This window comes from Setaria italica, chromosome I (assembly GCF_000263155.2).
Source record: "Setaria italica strain Yugu1 chromosome I, Setaria_italica_v2.0, whole genome shotgun sequence".
NCBI lineage: Eukaryota > Viridiplantae > Streptophyta > Magnoliopsida > Poales > Poaceae > Setaria > Setaria italica.
In genome coordinates, this window is record NC_028450.1 from 5,972,581 (window position 1) to 5,992,472 (window position 19,892).

At 44.0% G+C, this 19,892-nt stretch overlaps 2 protein-coding genes across 6 annotated transcripts; both read right to left on the reverse strand.

The window, feature by feature from the left end:
- Window positions 1-221: 221 nt before the first annotated feature.
- LOC101757462 (probable protein phosphatase 2C 11) lies at window positions 222-6,751 on the reverse strand. 2 transcript variants are annotated; one of them, XM_022827075.1, is made up of 13 exons: window positions 6,262-6,751; window positions 4,875-4,934; window positions 4,670-4,795; window positions 2,893-2,956; window positions 2,644-2,752; window positions 2,383-2,536; window positions 1,910-2,035; window positions 1,701-1,824; window positions 1,538-1,614; window positions 1,363-1,415; window positions 1,138-1,192; window positions 844-1,028; window positions 222-771 (listed from the first exon to the last, which is right to left on the reverse strand). In XM_022827075.1, the coding sequence occupies exons 3-13, from the start codon at window positions 4,784-4,786 to the stop codon at window positions 741-743; spliced, it is 1,095 nt and encodes a 364-aa protein (XP_022682810.1). In that variant the 5' UTR covers window positions 4,787-4,795; window positions 4,875-4,934; window positions 6,262-6,751; the 3' UTR covers window positions 222-740. The 2 variants fall into 2 exon arrangements, with proteins under 2 accessions (XP_022682810.1, XP_004951688.1); XM_004951631.4 differs by having other exon boundaries at window positions 222-756; window positions 6,262-6,468.
- Window positions 6,752-9,279: 2,528 nt separating this feature from the next.
- On the reverse strand, window positions 9,280-17,341 carry LOC101758144 (protein RRC1). 4 transcript variants are annotated; one of them, XM_022826435.1, is made up of 19 exons: window positions 17,183-17,329; window positions 17,084-17,093; window positions 16,936-16,995; window positions 16,696-16,828; window positions 16,496-16,541; window positions 15,177-15,228; window positions 14,951-15,094; window positions 14,549-14,668; window positions 14,297-14,462; window positions 14,058-14,170; window positions 13,827-13,898; window positions 12,953-13,174; window positions 12,477-12,535; window positions 12,285-12,363; window positions 12,010-12,147; window positions 11,212-11,436; window positions 10,338-11,119; window positions 10,071-10,246; window positions 9,280-9,871 (listed from the first exon to the last, which is right to left on the reverse strand). In XM_022826435.1, the coding sequence occupies exons 3-19, from the start codon at window positions 16,993-16,995 to the stop codon at window positions 9,612-9,614; spliced, it is 2,847 nt and encodes a 948-aa protein (XP_022682170.1). In that variant the 5' UTR covers window positions 17,084-17,093; window positions 17,183-17,329; the 3' UTR covers window positions 9,280-9,611. The 4 variants fall into 4 exon arrangements, with proteins under 4 accessions (XP_022682170.1, XP_004951689.1, XP_012704116.1 ...); XM_004951632.3 differs by lacking the exon at window positions 17,084-17,093 and having other exon boundaries at window positions 16,936-17,002; window positions 17,183-17,341; XM_012848662.2 differs by lacking the exon at window positions 17,084-17,093 and having other exon boundaries at window positions 17,183-17,337.
- Between the last annotated feature and the right edge of the window lie 2,551 nt (window positions 17,342-19,892).

The window sequence follows — 19,892 nt, forward strand, 5'->3', positions numbered from 1 at the left end:
TTCTCTCTCTACGGCCATGGCACGATCAGACCTAAAAAGATCCTCTGCAGTTTATACTTTAATCTGACAGTGATACTCGAGGCTCCAACTGCTTAATCTGCAGTTCGAGTGACAACTGCATCGCCTCCGACTTCGTGAACCATCAGCAATAAGACAGCTTTGGGGCGAACAGAAATCAGCAGTTCATGTTCATAATCGCAGGCAAAGAAGGCAACGGCAAATGTAAAGATTGAATACTCCAAAAAAACAAACTGCATCAACCATCAACAAATCAGCACACTGGCACTTCACAATCGCCGCTGACTGTAACCGGAATACGGTAAGGCCAGGGGGTTCATCCTAACCGCTTCCCATCCAACAAACAACATACACAGCCCAGGATCCAGATTCGGATTCAGATTCGACGCATATCATTCAGAAAGAAAGCGCAACCTAGTGAGGCAGGCACGTAACCAAACCTTTTTACAGCACACTTGGAATCTCACACCACAGAATACACCGACTTCGCCGCACGATGACCGAAAAACTGCAACCTGGATGCTCGACGACGAATGGAGAATGGTCGTGCTCTGGAGATTCACCATTTGCAGCAGCCGACACCATTATCTGAGGGTCCTTTCAGGAAGGATGTGCGTGAGTGCCTCATATAGTTGGGATATGCACACTACACATTTCTTTGCCTTTCCAGCTCTTCTCAATCCAGACGGTTGCATTGCGCCCTTGCGAGTGTCGAGCTCTTTTTACTCCTCGGCAACACTGGTCCGAAGCATTCTGGTTAATGCATGACGAAGATGCAGGAAAGATTGGTGGTGAAATCAGGAAGCAAACAAGGCATGTACTCACTGAATCTCAGTTCCATCCGCGCTGCTGCTAGATTGCTCAGCCACTTCGGACTTCTTCCTCCGATCGACTGGTTTTTTGAACTGCACCAGGATCATGGTCATGTTATCACACCCCTCTCCAGTGATTGTTGATGGAGCCAGGCATCTATCAAGCACTCTTTCACACACAGCAGATAGGCTGCTCTCCTGCATTTTTTTAGCAACACCCATAATCTGTCATTGCCTGGCACTTTAACCTTACCAAAAGTTCAGTTAAGCTGCCAATCTGTAAATATAAAGTGGCAGTGGCACTCACCTTGTTTATATGCTCATGGATGAAGTTCACCAGCTGTTGGCTTGACATGCAATCCCTGTTCATCAAACAAACATGTTAAATCTCTAAGAAGCTAATGACATGTTAAAGCCAAGCACTTGATAGAAGTAGGGATAGCATAACGTTTAGGATTTTGTGCTCTAGGAACTTGATGCACTTTAGCTATACAAAGCATGAAGGTACGAAATTGTAGGTAATTAGCCTTACCAAATGCCATCACATGCTACAACAACAAAGTCATCGTCATCGCAGAGCTCCACCTAACAAAGGACAAGATTGCATGAACGTTTAAGGGAAGGCAAACACTAGTAGCTTAACAGCTCCATAGCACATAATATCTTGCTGTACAACTTCAAAGAAGAATAAGATTTAGGGAGCTTACAACATTAATGTCAGGATTTGCTGTCACAATTTGCTTCTCAGGAGGCAGAAATTTGTTCTGTTTAAATTCCACATCACCTATAAAGAGGTACTTGCATACTTAAGGCACAAAGCAAGGTGCGCTATATTTTTTGAAAAAAAAAAAGGTGCGAGAAAATGCTTACCAATTGCTCTTGACAAATTTAAACTCCCATTTACTCGTCCCATATGGATGAAACCTGCTGCCTTCATTATTCTTTCTCTCTCAACTGCAAGCTCAGGTTTGTGGTCCCTTGAAAGATTGTATGCCTATCATAGATGAGACATAGAACACAAACTCAGGCAGTCAAGGATATCCATTTTGCCAACTAATGAAAGAGCAAGAGTAGCATACCTTTCCAGCCCTTGAAATAACACACCGTGAATCACCAGCATTTGCCACAACAAGTTGGTTATTTCTTATTAGTGCTACACATGCTGTACTCCCACATGTCGGCCCAGCAAAATCAGAGTGAGGTCCCTGATAAAAGAATAACTCTGTGAGCTATTCCATCAACTTTATATCATAACTCAAACGTAAATAATCACAACACATGGACTTCAGAATATCAAAAAAATGAATTTCAGTTTTCATTATTAGGTCATAGTACATAATTATTGACAACAGAGTCTTTTGTGTTTGGGATCTTTGCATAGGTTTCTCTCTCCAACATAAAGTGCAGCTGTTATTGCAATTCACATTTGACACAGTTTACAAGGAGTTGAGAATCTGAAACGGATAAAATATATATATCTCAGTGAGAAAATAAATAATCTGTACTTCTATTTTAGAAAAGTGAAAGTGGCGGTAGAAAGTTGTATATATACCTCCTCAGAAGCCCAATCATCTTGTTGATTATTCGAATCACTGCCTCTTGGGGACCAAATCAACCCCTCTATCATACCACTAAACTTGTTTATCTTATCTCCAAGTGCAGATAGTTCTCGCCAACCTCTCTGTCCTCGCATCATTTCATCCATTCTGAAGTAGCATGACCAGATAATTAGAAATTATCATCATCATGCTGACAGTAATGCTATAAAATGTTGAAGGTTTTCATCTCATGTGGCATCTGGTTCACAATATACCTGAAGAAAGCTCTATGCACAGCACTGCCTAGGTCACCAGCTGAATAAGCTTCAGTTTTGAGAACTTGACTGTGCAGATATTTTGCACAGAATTTGGCAACCACTCTTCCTGAGTAAAGCAGACTTTATTAGGTGGCGCAATGTTAAGGAGATAATAAAAGCCTCTACAAATACTTGGCATAGCAGCATCCCTCGTGAGTAAAATAATGAGGAAACATGAAAAGCACTGATCTTTGTGAGGATGCTTACCTCCATGACCATCAAAAACACCAAAGAATGCTGTCTCACTATCAAGATCTAGCAATGCTGAATGCTGCAGGGTTGCACAGAATGTCAAACATTGTATTAACGAACGATTACAGAACTGGCGTGACCGATGAAATTGCTAGGATCACACCTTCAAATAAATAGCAATACGCATATAGTGCGACACTGAACTAATTAAAATCATTGTGTTAAAGCAAGTAATATCGGTTAACAATTGGTAAAAATACGGCTATGCCTCCAACCTATGAGAAATTATGGCTTGGTTCTTTGATTCTCTCTTAATCTATTTCGGGGGGTGAAACTGAACACATGCCCGCATTAACTGTAGCCCATAAAACGTCACTCATTCTACCTCCCAGAGTTAGTATTTGTCGTTGTCAAGAATTACGAGTCAAGACTACGGCAAGTGAATTTGTTTTCTATGCGCGTAAGGCTCGGATGGTTGCACGAGAGGACACGGGGTTTATACTGGTTCGGGCAGGAATAGCCCTACGTCCAGTGTGGGGAGCTGCTCGTGTTACTCGTGCAGAGTTTGCAGTAGAGGTTACAAACAGGCGAGAGAGGGAAGCTGGTCCCAAGTCTCTGTGGGTGTGCACTGATGCTCGTATGGAAGGGTTGTGAGTTGGAGGGCGCACTGGTTCACTAGAGAGCCGTCCCTGTCTCGGGCCTCCTGGTCCTCCTTTCATAACGTAAGGAGGACACAGGAGTTACAATTGATGCAGGGACCGAAGGGGAGTGGAGAAAGTAAATAGGGAAGTAATAGCGCAGGGAGAAGGACCGGGCCCCCGAAGTCGCCGCCTTCCCCTCCGGGCAGCGCAGGGAGAAGGACCGGGCCCCCGGAGTCACCGCCTTCCCTCCCGGTCCCTGTCTCCTGTCAGCATGACCACCGGAGGGGGATGGTTGTCATTGGGCCCCATCGACAACCCTCCGGTCGGCCGTTGTGGCCGGGCGTGCGAGATATGCGCGGTGTCCGACCGTTGTAGCCGTGCATGATGATGATGATGTCCGGCCGCCGCAACTGTGCACATCGTGGTGGACGATCGGCCTCTGCAAGCGCGCTAACCGGGAGGCGCAGCTGCACGCCCCTGCCACCAGGCCGAGCGGGAGATCGGGCGGCGCATCCTCCTTTGTTGGGCGGCGTGGGCGATGAGTGCCCTATGCCGAATATCACAGCGGAGGCAGGACGGTGCAGCTGTAGCCCCGTGCGATTGTGGCTACAGTGTACCGCCCGACAACTGTGGCGGGTCACGTCGAGAAGCGCGGGCGCCTTTCTGCGCGTCAGAGCCGCATTCCGGGTACGCCCCCCATGGTTCGCATTTATGGCAAGATCGGTGGGGGCCCACGAGATCCGCGCCCCCGTCCGCTGGTCCGCGTCCGCCCTCGGGCGAGGCGAAGCCCTGTCTTGTGGGCCCGGATGCGTCCGAGCCCTAGCGCCTGGGGTCGGGCGAGGCTGAGCCTTGCGACGAGGGGTCGGGCGAGGCGGAGCCTTGCGGCGAGGGGTCAGGCGCGTCCGACCCTAGGACCATGGGTCGGGCGAGGCGGAGTGGAATATTTCCCGTCCGTGCCAAGTCGGCGGAGGTCACTGTCGCCGCAGGTGGGCCCGGGCCCTTATGACCATTGTTTAAGGAGTACAAAGAGGTCGTTAATATTTCCCCCCAACAGTATTCTAAAATGTTTTTCTACCAGCCTTCAGTGAGGAGGATAAACTACAGCCGCCATGCAAATAAAATGTGAAAAGATGATAATAGAGGAAACTCACAGCATCTTCCATGCTTGCACGCCATCCTTGCATAGACGAAAGACCAAATTTAAGCCTATCATTTTCCCCGTTTTCAGATAGCTTATCGGTTTTTGGAGTACTGAGGTAAATTCCCATACTTACAAGCTGTAGATTAGAAGATCAATCATAACGAAAGAAATCTATGGTCATTAACAAAAGTAAACTTAACAGAACAATGGCATACCAGGAATTAATCAGGCAACGTCAAGAACTTGACAAGTTAGACCAGTGTACTCACGAAGTCCTGCATCAACGAAAATTCAGTTCAAGTTCTCAGTAATTAGTAATTCTTACACTGCAAAGCTCCAACCAAAAGGCATCAACATGAGAAGAGCCAGCCTCTGATCGTCAAGAGTAAAACTAAAGTATAACTCGTCCAATGAACTCAAAAGGCATTTGAACAACATAAATAGGCGAATCACCAGAATAAACCAAACAGCAAAGAACGCGACCACCCAAAATACCACATTAACATGACAATATGCATTGGTAGGAACTAGGATGACTAATGCAGATGTAACATGACAAAGATATCTGAATAAAGGACCTAATAAATTTAGGGAGGTGCCATTTACTTCCAGGGAGGACATAGGATACGGTCCCCACTCCCCACAGGTATAATCAGCACAGTTCAAACCCCTTCATATAAGAAAAGCAATAATTGCACAGTCAGCAATCGGAAAAGGACAATTGAAAAACCCAAACCCAGGTACACCTGCACAGGAACGGAACCAGCCTAACCCCCCAGGGTACCATAAAATGTGATAAACTAGTACACTTTGGCCAACCACCATCCACAATTATCAGCGTGAATGACATGACGAATTGCTTCATAAGACACAAACAGCCTTTCTTTTTTCCCAAAAAAAAAAGGAAAAAGGAGTAGTGACGAATAATAAAATATATCCTATAATTGAAATGATGGGCGATGACAACATCAAACCGTGGGCGATGACTCCACCACCGCAGCTGCTTTTCCTTAAACCCAGAGTTAGGTGAGAGCTCGGAGCCCCACCACCCGGCGGGTGCTCCTAATATAAACGAGACAAGCTTATTTTTGATAAATATAGCCAATCATCGTTTGTTCGGTCGAAATGCAACAAACTTAGCATTACAGAAACAAGAAAATGGTTCGTTTGGACTGGATAAACGCACAAGATATTCCTAACAGATTCCATCGTATTCAATTCAATTATCGGTACCACTTCTAGGCGCATCTCAATTAAGGGTGGGAAAGAAAGGGCACACCCAGCCGACTGACTCCTTCAGGAACTGTAAGATCGGACTGCGACAAAACCAAACCACCCCCGCGCCTCCCAGAATCAACGCTGACAAGAAAAGATCCCAGGGTACAAAGCTTTCGGAAGGAAGAAAGTGAATAACAAAAAAAAATCGCGGCCGTTTAGAAAAGATCCTTTCTTCATGAAATTGGCATGGGAATTTCTGAAGCAATGGCATTTCTCTTTTCCGCTCAACAACACAACAGACTCGCCTAACTGGGAAATTATTCTACTCTTGCAGGAAATATATATAAAAATAAATAAAGAAGGTCAGGCCACTGCCTGTCTCACCTGCGTCGGCCGAGTGCCGCTGCCGCTGGCGGCAAGATCCCGCCGCCACTGGACCCGTCAACTCGTCACTCGAAGCGCCGGCCGCCGCATCGGGCGGGGGTGGCTCAACGGCCTCTCACGGGGAGAACGGCGGCGATCGGAACGAACAGAGGAGGATGCGGGAGGAGGAGAGGAGGAGAAGAGGAGAAAGGAAAGCGAGAGAATGCTGCCTGCCTGAGATGGGTGGATGCCACGAGTGACGACGGAGAAGAGGGGATCAGATGCGCTGCACTGCTACTGGTAGCCTGGCAGTGGTGGCAGTCAAACACTCGAACCCCACTGCCCCGCGGGGCCGCCGCCGGCGTGGTGGCCCACCTGTCAGGGGATGCCAGAGCCCCCAGAGCAACGCGTTCTTCGCGCTCCTGGCTTTTGGCCGAATTTCACGAGGTTTTTGCGGGAATTTTAACGGAAAGCAGCTCGTTTTCCGTTGGCAGCAAACGCAGGGAAAAAGAAGATTCAGATCCGGCCGGAGAATGAAAGAATTCATTCACGGGGCAGGAGCTTCTCTGATCCGGAGCCGGGAGCCCGGGATCAGGGGACCGGGGCGCCACACACAAGAGGGCAGTGGCCTTTCGGATCGCGGAGGGCCGCGCCGCTGGTCACTGTCTCTCACTGCCACTGGTGACCTCGTTGCCGCTGGGGATATTGTTTCAATGCGGCATGGCATCCATGATTCCATTTCCATCCGGGTGTTGCTCTCACTGGGACCCTGGCACTGGCGGCTCCACGGTCACTCGTCACCTGGACTCGCATGGGGTTACTGCTACGTGCACTGCATGCACGGGTGCCATCCATCCTGGTTGAGTGAGGTTGACAAGAGCTACTTCAACAGTTCAACGGCCTGGTGAGGAACTGACGATCGACCATGGGATACTGGGATCCTTTAAAAAACGACTGCTGTTTTTTTTTCTCGACTTGGTTTGAAAATTGAGTCGGCTCTGTTCGCTTCAGCTTGTCAGCTAGCTTATCAGCCATCGAACAGTATTTTTCTCTCATAACAAATCAGTCGTTTCAGCTTTTCAGCTGACTTAGCTGGTCCTCGAATGGTTTTATCAAAATTCCTGCTAACCTCGTCACTGTCCGAAGGCGGGCGGGTTCATCTCATCGGGTCAAAATTTTTTCCCCTCGCTTTCTCTGTCCTGAACTGGGGAGGGGTCCAAGCTCTAGAAAAGGAGAGGAAAAAGATAGGACTAGGGTTGAACTTGCCAGTTGCCACGGTAGGTGAGATCAGATCGGAGGTTGCTCATCCTTCATCCATCACACAAATCCTTCATCCATCACACAAGGTAAAGCTGCTTTTGGGCTTTGTTAAAAAAAAAAAGAAACAGCCCGTTTGCCTCATGTGCCGAAAGCAAGCAGCCAAGCAGGTCGCTGTTGCTGCTAATGATCACTGCGTCAGATCGTTCCGGGTCTGGGCACGCACCGGTACCGGCACCACGCACACGTTTCGTGCTCGTGTTGGCGCGTGCTTGCTGACGCGTCAGCTACTTCTGGTAGCATAGGATCTGACGTCCAGAAGCTGGTAGCATCTCTCCCTCATCTATCGGATCACTTGTTGGGGAGGAGGGGGTTAAAACCCCCATCACATCAATATTTGACACTAATTAGGAGTATTAAACCTAGACTAATTATAAAACTAATTACACAACCCCTAGGCTAAATCGCGAGACGAATCTATTAAGTCTAATTAGTCCATAATTTGACAATGTGGTGCTACAGTAACCATTCACTAATGATGGACTAATTAGGCTTAATAGATTCGTCTCGCGATTTAGCCTAGGGGTTCTGCAATTAGTTTTGTAATTAGCTTATGTTTAGTCCTCCTAATTAGTATCCGAACATCCGATGTGACAGGGCTAAAGTTTAGCCCCCTCCTCCCAAACACCCCATTTGATTATCTAACTGCTTACTAACAAGATTTATCTCTACATTGAATTGCACATTTAGGGTGGCTCCTTCGATGAAACAGTTCTTCACTAGTGTGGATGTGTATGTAAGTATGTTGGCGGTATCTTGGAATCGGAGCTATGGGAATATTAAGGGTTTTTAGTTAGGTATAGTTTTATATTATTTTAGAATTGAACAGCTAGCTAGGTGTAAACCACTTTATTTTATTCTACGGACTCTAAATCTTGCATAAATCACAGAGCTGTAGGTGATGTCCAATCATCATCTAGAAAAGGCACCTATAACTATAAGAATGGATGGATGGTGATCTTCTAAATTTTAGTCAGTATCTACTGAGTTCTTTTAAATATGACCAATGCATAGTAGTAGAGGCATGTAAATATTGACAAACTTTACTAATTAAAAAGGAAATATGTAGCCTATTCGATGTCAAACGTTGCAATACACGGACAATACTTGTGTACTCTGTTGCAGCTTTTCGTTCCTATCTTCTTCCGTAGCCCTACAGCCATGTTCCACCTCTGCCGCAGCAGCGAATGCCCGAATCAAGCAGGCGCGAGAGACCCTTGTCAAGGTCTTTGCCGGCTCAATGCCTAGCTCCGACTCATCCACGTCTCGCCCAAGAGACCATTTGGTGGAGGAGAGGCAAAAGCAAGGCCCAGTTGTTTGCACGCTTGGCCCTTCTTCCTCCACCCATCTATCCCTCTTCGTCATCTGCATGGAGAACCCATTTTCCCACTCCGAATCACCCACTAGATCAGCTGGCATTCAAAAATTCAAGAACGTCGGATTCTCCCTAGTTGCAATATTCTCCAACTTCGGATCCACCACGTATGAAAAAGCATGTTCCCACAGTAGCGTCAGCGTTTAAGCATGTGTCAAAAGCATGCATAGACAGTATAAAAAAAACATGCATAGACAAGTAGTAACACGTGCTCACATGCTCCGACAAGATAAAAGCAACACATTCGCCTGCAGAGTCGACGAGTCGTGCAGGATTTCAGACGCAAACGTGACGTGAGCACCTTAGCCTTCACTTTCAGTGAATGCGCCGACATTCACCAAAGATGCTGTGCAAGATCCACGTACAACCCTACCTGGTAGGGTCCCGCGGATGTCCAATGAAATAATTCTTGGTGTATTCAACATTGGCTTTGGCATAAACTGCACATCGGGTTCATCTTATCCGCAAAATTACCTATTACAAACAGATCGTGTCTACAAAAACATCACCTTAATCCTCAAAACTCCGCTTGCAGACAGGTTCTCTAAGGCGCGGAGCAGGCCAGGAAACCTGCCGTGGCGCGGCAGATGTTTAACTGATGTAAGCTCGAATGTTACCTTGCTCCGGGGTCCTTGTTCTCAGGCAAATGATGAATGGTGACAGGGACTTCGGGTATCGGTCACCTTCCCTTTCTCCTGTCCTTCTCCCTGTCTCGGCTCCTGTCGTAGTGGTCATCGCGCCCTCGGCTCGTGCTTTTCTCACGTGCTCTGTCCCTACCGGCATCATTGCCATGGGATCGATCTCTGCCGCGGTTGTGCTCTCGGTCCCTCTCCTGTGACTTCCTTGGAGGGCTGCGGCTACTACTCTGGCTCCGACGCCGCTTCCTAGCATAATCATGTGCATCGTCGTGCTTCTCTTTCCGCTCCAATGATGTTCTTTCTGCAAAATTAGATACCATTTATATAAGATACGTAGCAGAGAAAACAGGGGAGGTTGTACACTGAAAGAAGTGTGAGGGGGTACAACATGGGTCAATGTTACCGCATGAACTAATAATGACAGTGCAAAAATCTCAGAGACAAAATATGTGTGTTAATGAAAAAGAAATGCTATTGTCAAAAAACAGGATACGTCATACCAGAAGACCGCTTGCTGTTTGCACCAACAGTTGAAGTGGATAAACCATATTCGGACTGAAGACGCTTCCGATGGCTGGCAACCTTCTTCTCAATCTCATCCATGTTGCGCAAACCCTGCTCTTCAAGAGATTCACGGTACTGCATGACAGAAATCTCAATCTGCCTTAACTTCTGCCTGTATTATCAGGGAAAACATGTGCTTGGTTAACACTCATATAAGAAATAGTAAGGAAATGGTAAGAAGATTGAACATGAAGGATACGTACCTATGCTCTTCATCAACAATCGTTTCTTGATGATGACTTGCATGATCAGTACTAACTTCTGATGTATCGGCATTTCCTAGCTCACCAGCATCACTTCCAGATGAATAGCTTAATCCCAAGCCTCGACCACCTTTTCTATCTTCATCATCGTCAATGTCATCCTCTCGACTCCATTTAGAAGCTGGTAAAACAGGATCATATTTTGGCTTCTTGCTTGGAAATGATTCAAGTTCAGCAGAAGCAGACTCTCTAGTGCGCCCATTGCCAGCTCCCATACTGTTCCGGGAGACATCTAATTCATCACCATTAGGAGTTTCTCCAAATCTTGATGCACTACGGGCATTAAAACCGCTGTCCTCTCTTCCAATTTTATGCTGTTCCCCTTGCGCATGTTTCATGTCAACATCTTTCTCATATACTCGTTCCTTCTCAGCCTCTTCCAAGTTAAGCAACCTGGCAACCATCATCTCTTTACCACCAGATAGTGAGAGGCCATTATGTCTACAACGGCGCTCAAGTTCAGCTAGTGGAAGCCCTAATAGCTCCTTTGTTGCTGCTGCTTTTCCTGTAGCCAAGGCACCATCTTCATTAAGCTTAAATCCATCATTTCCATCCTCAGAGCTACCTTTCTTTTCAATTTCAGGTGCATCACCGCATAGCGAGTGAAATGGAACAACACCTGAGTTGCCTGATCTAAGGAAAGTAGCCCTCAGTCCATTCAGAAATGCATCAGAAAACAAGAACCAGTCTGCCCACACTTGCAGAACTTTCATAACCCTCTCCTGCAAAACAGTAATAAATTCAAGCAATCATGTAAGAACATCAAGGACAAAAATAAATTCAAGTATTCAAGAAATGGCACAATATAAATCACCTTCAGAGCTTCAGCAGTAATCCTTCCAGTGATACTGCGGTACAAGTCATTGAAGCTCTCCATAACATCTGGCAGAGAAGCTTCGAACTTTGTTCGGAATGCAGATGCATTCTTCACAGGAGCACTACTGTTGTGAAGGATGTCGGACACTAGCATAAGCCGAGCAACCTTGGTTGGAATAGGTGTCTCCTTGAGTGTCAAGGATTCTGTAAGAACCTCAACAATCTGAAATACAATAAACCAATGAGTATTCATGCAATGAGAACTACACAAGAGATATCATTTGGATAAGAGAAGTCTAAAACACCAGAATACAGTACATTGCTTGAATTACAAGATTATAACGACAATTAAACTTAACTGCAAAGATAAAATCTACAAGCAAAACCAGGTCCCAATAGTCAATATGATCACCTAAACCATGCCATGTAACAGAACAGGAACCAAATTAAATATAAGATACATTAGTGAAGGGGCAAAGATTGCATTTCATCAATCAGTGAACATTTTAAATGTTGCCAGCAATCAGTGTATAAATATACTGTACATGTCACCAATTTTTACCCATTTCTGTTTTAAAGATAAATCTTATCAGCCATCACAAGGGTTGTCCTTCAAATAGACAGTCAAGACCATGACCACAAAACAAATCTGTTAAATACATAAACCCATTGTTGTGGACACGTAACTAGCTGCTAACTTATCTCTATGTAGGTGCACATTTAAAAAAAAGTAACAGTACTGTGTAAGCAATGGGAAAAAAAGAAAAGGAAGATCAAATTAGAAGGTAGGCTGTACCTCCCCAGCTGCATCAGCATTATCCAAGGCAAATCCCATGGCCTCTTTTATTTGACTCCTCTCCAATGACAACGAACGTAGCATGTCCTCAAATTCATCACGCTGTGAGTCAGTCAATGTACGCTCCACTTCAACACGCTGAAGAAGGGGAAACGGCAAATTAGCCTTGTAAACCATTTATTTATTTTATTTTATTTTATTGAGATAAATAGAACAACTAATTATGCTACATCAAAAGGTGCAAAGAAAACTGACTAGGTCTAACAAACACTTACCCTGCTTCTACCAGCAGCAAATGTAGATTCCTTTTCACGTTCAGGGCTTCTGTTGGATGACAAGGGAGGTGGAACCCATCTGAAATAGCACATTGCATATTATATTTTGTCACAAGAAAGTCAAAGCACAGATTCCAAATTCCATGCGCATTGGCCTTATTAAATACCATTATTACTGCACAACGATATTACCTTCCACTTCCTGTGATCATTATGTATGGTTCTGTTCTCCATCGTTGTAAAGTATCACCCTATGTTACAACATCACAAGCTGTTAGCACTCTTATCAGAAATCTGTTCATAGTTACTTGAAATTTTATGGATGTAATAAATTGTGATCCAGTTCTCAAAAAGGTATGTTCCAGCCATGATACAGTGATAGATGAAAAGTTCTGTGGAGCAAGGAAAAACATATTCCCAAACGTTCCAAGAAACTAAATAAGTAATGTTCATTTGACAATTTAACAAGTTCTTGCACAACTTATGCAATGGATGACAAGCCTTGCTTGCTGCTATCTTTGGTAGAAAAACTCGAGCTTATGTTTTACTCGTTTGACTTCCAACTAAGAACAGTAAATATGATAAACAAAAAGGACAACACTATTCTATAGTTAGAGAATAGAGATGTAAATTTAGAATTTTGATGAAATATAGACAGCAGCAAGTACCTGAGCAAAGGAGTATAGCCTCCAAACATAGTATGTGTGCTCTTTAGATTTAAGATCGAACAAGAAATCGAATAAAGGATTTCCTCGCCCTCTCTCCATTACAGCTTGTTCAAAAGCACATCCACCATCAAGTACGTGCAGAGCCATTGTGTCAATCACGTGCCGAAGACGTCCATCATCCGGTGGAGCAACCACAATATCAGGAACATTTGGTGTAAGGACCTATCAAGTCAGGTGAATCCACAATGTAAATTGAAGCTACCAAATCATTTACTTATACAGCTAATCAATCATTTAATATAATGCAAAATCACAGGATATGCAAGTGGTCAACTGCCAATATCTCTTCTAGTCTAGAAAAAAAAAAGTATTGGATCTGCCTACACGAGAAGTAACGAACAACATGACCAGAAATTATATCTGCACACTGGAACTGGTGTGCAAAATGAGGACACTTAAAAATATCAATATTACGTTGTTCACAACAATATAAGTAATCAAATTTCCCTGGTCTACACGATTCAAAGCAATCAAGTATTTTGGCTTCCACATTATGAAGTATGAAATATCCATCCTTCACATTTTAACTCAAAGCAAAACACAGGAGAGCTTTCAATGGTAATTCTTTTACAGTGACAGGATGACCTAGATAGCAAGATCACGGCACTCATAAAAACAAAAAGAAGAGAGAGAGAAAGAAAAAGAACATAAATCACTGGAACGAACAAGTGCATATAGCACTACTGCAGGATTAAAAAAATATGGCCGAAAGAGAACACAGATTACTAGAGAGAACAAGTGCGTATAGTACTACTGCAGGATTAAAAAAATGGGATCCTAGAAAATATAAGGGATTATGCACAAGTTCCCCTACCAGCTCTGAGGTCTGTGGTGTAACAGATGCAATAGCAGGGCCGCCAGGACCAGAAAGTATAACTGAACCACCCTGTATAAAACAAAGAAAAAAAAGATCATCAATGCCAAATCCTGTGTGCAATACCAAAAACGTTACATTCTATTAAAACTTACAAATGTATCATGAGAAAAAAAAGAAGTCAGATGAACACAGATTTTAATACGGCATGAAAGGACAAAAAAGAGCGACCTCTTTATTTCTGATTGCCATGTGTCCTGGGGGAGGAGCAGGCAACGCCTGTGATGGAAGAGCAACAGATTTACCCCATCCAATCTTCAGTTCATAGTCATACACAATAACACCTGAAATAAACATTGAAATAAGCTGAAAGTAAGAATAGCATCCAAAAAAATAGCATTTCAAGTTCCCATAAACAACGAACAAACACGATCCCTATGGGCTACCACTACATGGATGTGCACACTAACCTTGCATTTCATCCTTTGCTGCCTGTCCATCTGCTCTATTCATAAAGGCAACAAAACCACAATTTCTTTGCCTTCTGCGTTCCTCTTCTGTTCTAGGCCACATAATCTTGACACTAGCAATCGGTCCAAACCGACCAAAGGTCCTTAAAAGAAAATTCTCATCGACCTGAAATCATAGCATGTAATGCACCAGGGTAGCTAACTAGATAATGCATATAAGTTTGATGGAACATGTGCAGCGCAGAAAGCAACCTTTGGTGATAGATTGCCGACATATAAGTTTGTGGTTTGAGGATCACCATCATCAAATGATCCTGGAAATCTTCCAGTCGGATCAAATTCATCTGGTAGTTCATCAAACCGGCTAGAGGGCTGCACAAAACAATTTCAGCTATCAATGCAGCAAACATAAGGAGAAACTAATAATATTTATAGAGAAGCTGCAAATCAATCACATAAATTTCTATGAGCTGGATATGAGTTTGAGAACAGTTCAAATAAGCTGCAAAGGAGTTGAAAATATTGGTATTCTACATCCTAGTAATTTGACACATAATATTCCCACAATCCAAACAAAATATTGATTACTCCATACAATCCTCTGGTGGAAGCGTGGAATGAAATAAAATATTGATTACACATATAAGGACCTACCATGGAGCTATCGCTATGACGATCACGCCGGTGGTCTCGGTCCTGATTACGCTTTTCTCGTTGCTCTTGCTCAAACTTAAGTTCCTCCAGGAACTTATCTATTACGCGTGGCTTTCCTTTTTCCTTTGGCCTCTCCTCTTCCTTCTGCACGTCAAGATAAATTTTCACCAAAGGAACTATACAGATTGACTGAAGTAAATCATAAGAATATTGGAAGTGTCCTAACCTTCTTCTCAGGCTCTTTTGAAAATGATGGTGGCAAGAAGGACGGAACATACCTGGAGAAAAGGATGCTATGTATAAGGTATCTATGGTGCTCACAAGTTAGATCGCATGCATATCATATATAAACAGAAGTGATATGGCTTATGAGAACAGAGGCAAGGAGTTGAAGGTATGATGGTATTTCAGGTATTCTCACTTCAACTACTAAAATTTCAACATCCACTCCTTTGGCCTATTATATACTCAAATTCCTGTTAATGCAATGATGCACAAGCACACAATTGAATTTTGGATTCCCCAGCAAGCTTGAAGAAAAAATACTTTGTATTGAAAAGTATAATTGATCCTAAAGCTTATGCTTCCAGGCTACAAGGATTTAATCACAAGCACATGAAATTTTCAATTCAATCTAGCCTGGGTACCGAGAAGAGTGCAAAAGGTACGAGGAGTAGACATGTAAATTAGAAGATTCCAAGTGGCTGAAAACTCTGGAACTAAAAATTAGCATTACTGACGTGTGGAGCTATAACTACTACCATAAGGTATGATAAACTTCAAAGTTCTCATAAGAACACATCCAAATATACAGAAACCGTCATTACCTATGTATCCAACTACCACATAACTAATTACACTTGCCTAGATCCAACATGAGTACTCTCTCCATACTCAACCGGTCAACCCAATATCCTAATACCATCTACATAGATATGATAACCGAACATATCATACCCAAGGGGGCAATGAACAACTACCAAACACACACAACAGCAGATTTGTGGTATCCCTCATTGAGTTAGGTGACTAGTATATATTCATGACATTAGACATTATAGCCCACTGTTGTATAAGGCCTGGAAGCACGAGGGATGATGCATTGTGGACCGCTACAGACGTGCTAACATCATAAACAAACATGACTATAGAACAAAGGCAAGACATGAACTAGTGTAATCATGAGCTTAGAATGAATTGCTCCATCAGCTAACTGTAGTTGAAGCTACAGCATAAATGCAAACACTAGTCATGGAACAAGATGGTGTGGTCGAATAAGTCCAGCCAAACTATTTTCTTCTTCATACTACCTTATCACTGTTTTCAACTCCACTCAGTACTTGGTAACAATTTTTAAGTTATTACAAGAAGCATAATTGTAACAAAGAGAGAGCTATGCGCCACAGTATATAGCATAAGGTAATCACAACTAGGTCAAGTCTCTGAATTCTGGTTATATTGGCCGCATGACCATCTAAAGATGTAGCAGCGGTACCACAGGATACCAATACCATCTTCTAGAAATCAAGTATTTTTGCCGTTTACCTACTGCCCTTCTTTGGAACAGACCCCCCATCTTTGGATTTTCCACCTGCCATTGCCGAATGAATAAAAAAGGCCGATCTCTTGATCAATTGGAGCAATAAAAGAAACAATGCATATATCCATCTTGGAAGGTAGAGAAACTACGAAGCGGAAAGGGTACCAAAGAGTAAATAATCAAAACCGAAACCCCTGCCACTAACCTTCAGGATCGGCCTTCAGCTTAGCATTGGGGTCGATCACACCACCTCGGACAAACTTAGCCCCAGATGAGCTATCACCCTTGAATGACTCGACAAATTCCGCATATACGCGTGCCGCTTCATCTTCCTCCCTCTTCACATATCGATGCAGTCAAAATAAAAACATGAACACGCAGTACAAGGGGGGGAAGGTAAAGCTGTAGTGTCACATGAAAGGGTTAAAAAGGATTGAACCCTAACCTTCTTCCTCGCCTCCTCAGCCTCTCGGTGCTTGTGGTACGGAACCTTCTTCGAACTCATCTGGACACTATTACACAATCAGGAGCGGACGCAGCATAGGACAATTTTTGCAGAAGAACAAAAATCGAAGTTTACAGCAGGCGAATACATGGTCAGATCTGAACACAAATAGCATACACCAGGGTTTAGGGTGTTCGATTTCGCACCGCAGGAAATGAAGGGAAGGGAAGGGGATAGGAGGGCATACCTGTCTGATTCTTGTCGGCGGCGAAGCGCCCGACGAAGACCAGGGCCGAGGGTGGCCGCTCGCCCTTGTCGTCGCCGACTAGCCGCAAAGGCCGGGACCGCGAGACCGAGAGTGGTGTGGAGCGGACGGGGAAGGGAATAGGAAAGCAGCGGAGGAAAGGCCGAGACCCTAAACCAAACGCGCACTCGGGGGTCGGGGCCGTTCTGGACTTCTGGGCCGAAGGCAGCCGAGTGCTCTTTTTTATTTTCCGGTTCAATCAAAAATCAAAATACTCCTATAGGCTATAGCAAATATGGCAGCGTGATTGGAGAAAAATTGGCCCAAAACTTTAGTTCAGTCTATTATTGTGTTCCGCGTCAAATACGTCCTAAGCAGAGATCTGACGTCGCCACGAGCCCACTTGACGAGCTAGCATCCAGCCGAAGCTGTATACAGATATAAAGCTCTATGGAATTTGTACACGAGGGTCTATTTGACACAGGTCCTCGTAATTCTAATTCACTATGAGAAGTGATTCTGCTGAGCGGAAAGTGAATAAGGAACAACTATTTTTTCACCTCTAAGCCCCTTAGTGAATTATCGAGGAGTAGTTAGCCTGCTAAATTCGTCTGGGTGGTTTGGTCTTATAGGGCTCATTATAGTGTAACAAGAATTCTCTCAACTCTTTACATCAAGGCAGGTGCTTATTATATACATATACGAGTGGCAAACATTCTTATAAAAAACGTTAGATAAGTCATGTGATGATGCCATGTAAGTCTTGATCTTTAATTTCTACATGCATCCATCGTGACCACAGACTCGATCTCTTGAAATGCAATAATATTACTAAAGGTTAGCTTTAATTATTTTTTTATAAACAAAGTACATATGCAAACACTCACAACCTCCCACACTTATTTCAAGGTCTAAGCATCACACGCGCATCGATAATTTTTATGGCGCGTGAATATAGGAGGTGTTTGAATACATGGACTAATTTTTAGAAGGAGTAAACGTGAACTAATTATAAAACTAATCGTATAAGCCGTGGCTAATTCGCGAGACGAATCTATTAAGCCTAATTTATCCAATTAGTTTTGTAATTAATCTATATTTAATACTTCTAATATCAACCTAGGATGTCTCGGAGCACGTCGTGTCCCTGTCTCCGAGCGGTGCCACCACCTGCGTGGCTGTGGGGCTACTGCTACGAGGATGTATGCTTCCCTGTCGTGTCTCCTGGTACCCGGAGTGTCATGGATGTACGGTATAGCACACGATCACGATTCACAAAGCAGGTGGTTCATTGCGGCTCGGTTCTGGCGGGTGGATAGATTGGGTTTCGTATGTAGAGAGCTGGAAAGGGACCGGAGCTAGGCGATGGATGTGATCCATGTGAGGGCTGCCGCTCGTCCGTGTACGGCGAAGCATTGCATGGCGTTGATAGCAACAACGATAGGCACCTGCACTTCACTGTCAACTAGCTCAACTCTTTGGTTTTCTTTGCTTGTAGTGGCAGATACCCTTTGGTTGCTGCATTCTTGCAAGGTACCCTCTGGTCTGGGCTTGGATCGTCAGATCAACCCCATGCGAGGGCTGCGCAGCCCATGGTCCTCCGCAGAAGATCTCTATCCTTGCTTGCTGGATTGGTGAAAGGGAGCTGCTGGTTTTGACATGGATGCTGTCTAGAAACGGAATGATTCCCCAGCCCGCGCTCTGCACGCCGTTGTTTATCCTAGCTAGGATTAGGAAGCCACTAGTAGTCAACTACATTAGCGAACAAGTGTCGACGATCCACCGAGAAGTAGTGCTTTGATAATTGATATGATTATGTCGGATTTAGTGACCGACAGTCCACCTAGGGGGTGTCCAAGTGGTAGATTTGTAGGCGGGAGAGATTGTAAGATAAGAACTCGAATGGTAACACAGAGGCGCAGGATTTTAGACAGGTTCGGACCTCCGGAGAGTAATACCCTACGTCTTGTGTTTCGATTGATTATATTGCTGGTATGAGATGCGTTGGATTGAGTTACCCTCGGGGGTGTCCCTGGCCGCCTTATATAGGGTGATGACCTAGGGTTACAAGTTGGATAAGAGCTAATTCTAGTCGATTGTTACATGGAAAACAATCTAAGTCGGACTACAACGTGTATCTCGTGATATCTGAGCAGAATCCGTTCGCCCAGCCTCTAAGCTTGTACTCCACGCGTCTTCATGCCTTGCCTTGCACACCACGAGTGGGCGGGCCCCACTTATCAGGCTGACCAATGTCCAGTCGGTGGGGACCCGTGGGTACCCATATCCCTTGTATTCGATTTCAATCAAGTTTTTGTTATGTTGCATTGGCATATGCCATAAACTAAGGTTTGTTTAGTACGCAAGAAATTTGTGGAATATGGTGCAGTTTGTGTAAACTTCAGAGCAAGCCTTCTACTAATAAGATTAAAAATAACAAACTGTGCCATATATATATATATATATATATATATATATATATATATATATATATATATATATATATATATATATATATATATATATATATATATATATATATATATATATGTATGTACGACTGGGACAGGATATTCGGATGATATCTGTATATATCCATGCACCCTCTATGAGGGCGTGTGTGTGTGTGTGTGTGTGAGATAGGAACCTTAGGGGTCGTTTTACTTCACTCACACAAAATAACTAGCTATCAAAAATAATTTACATAATAGCT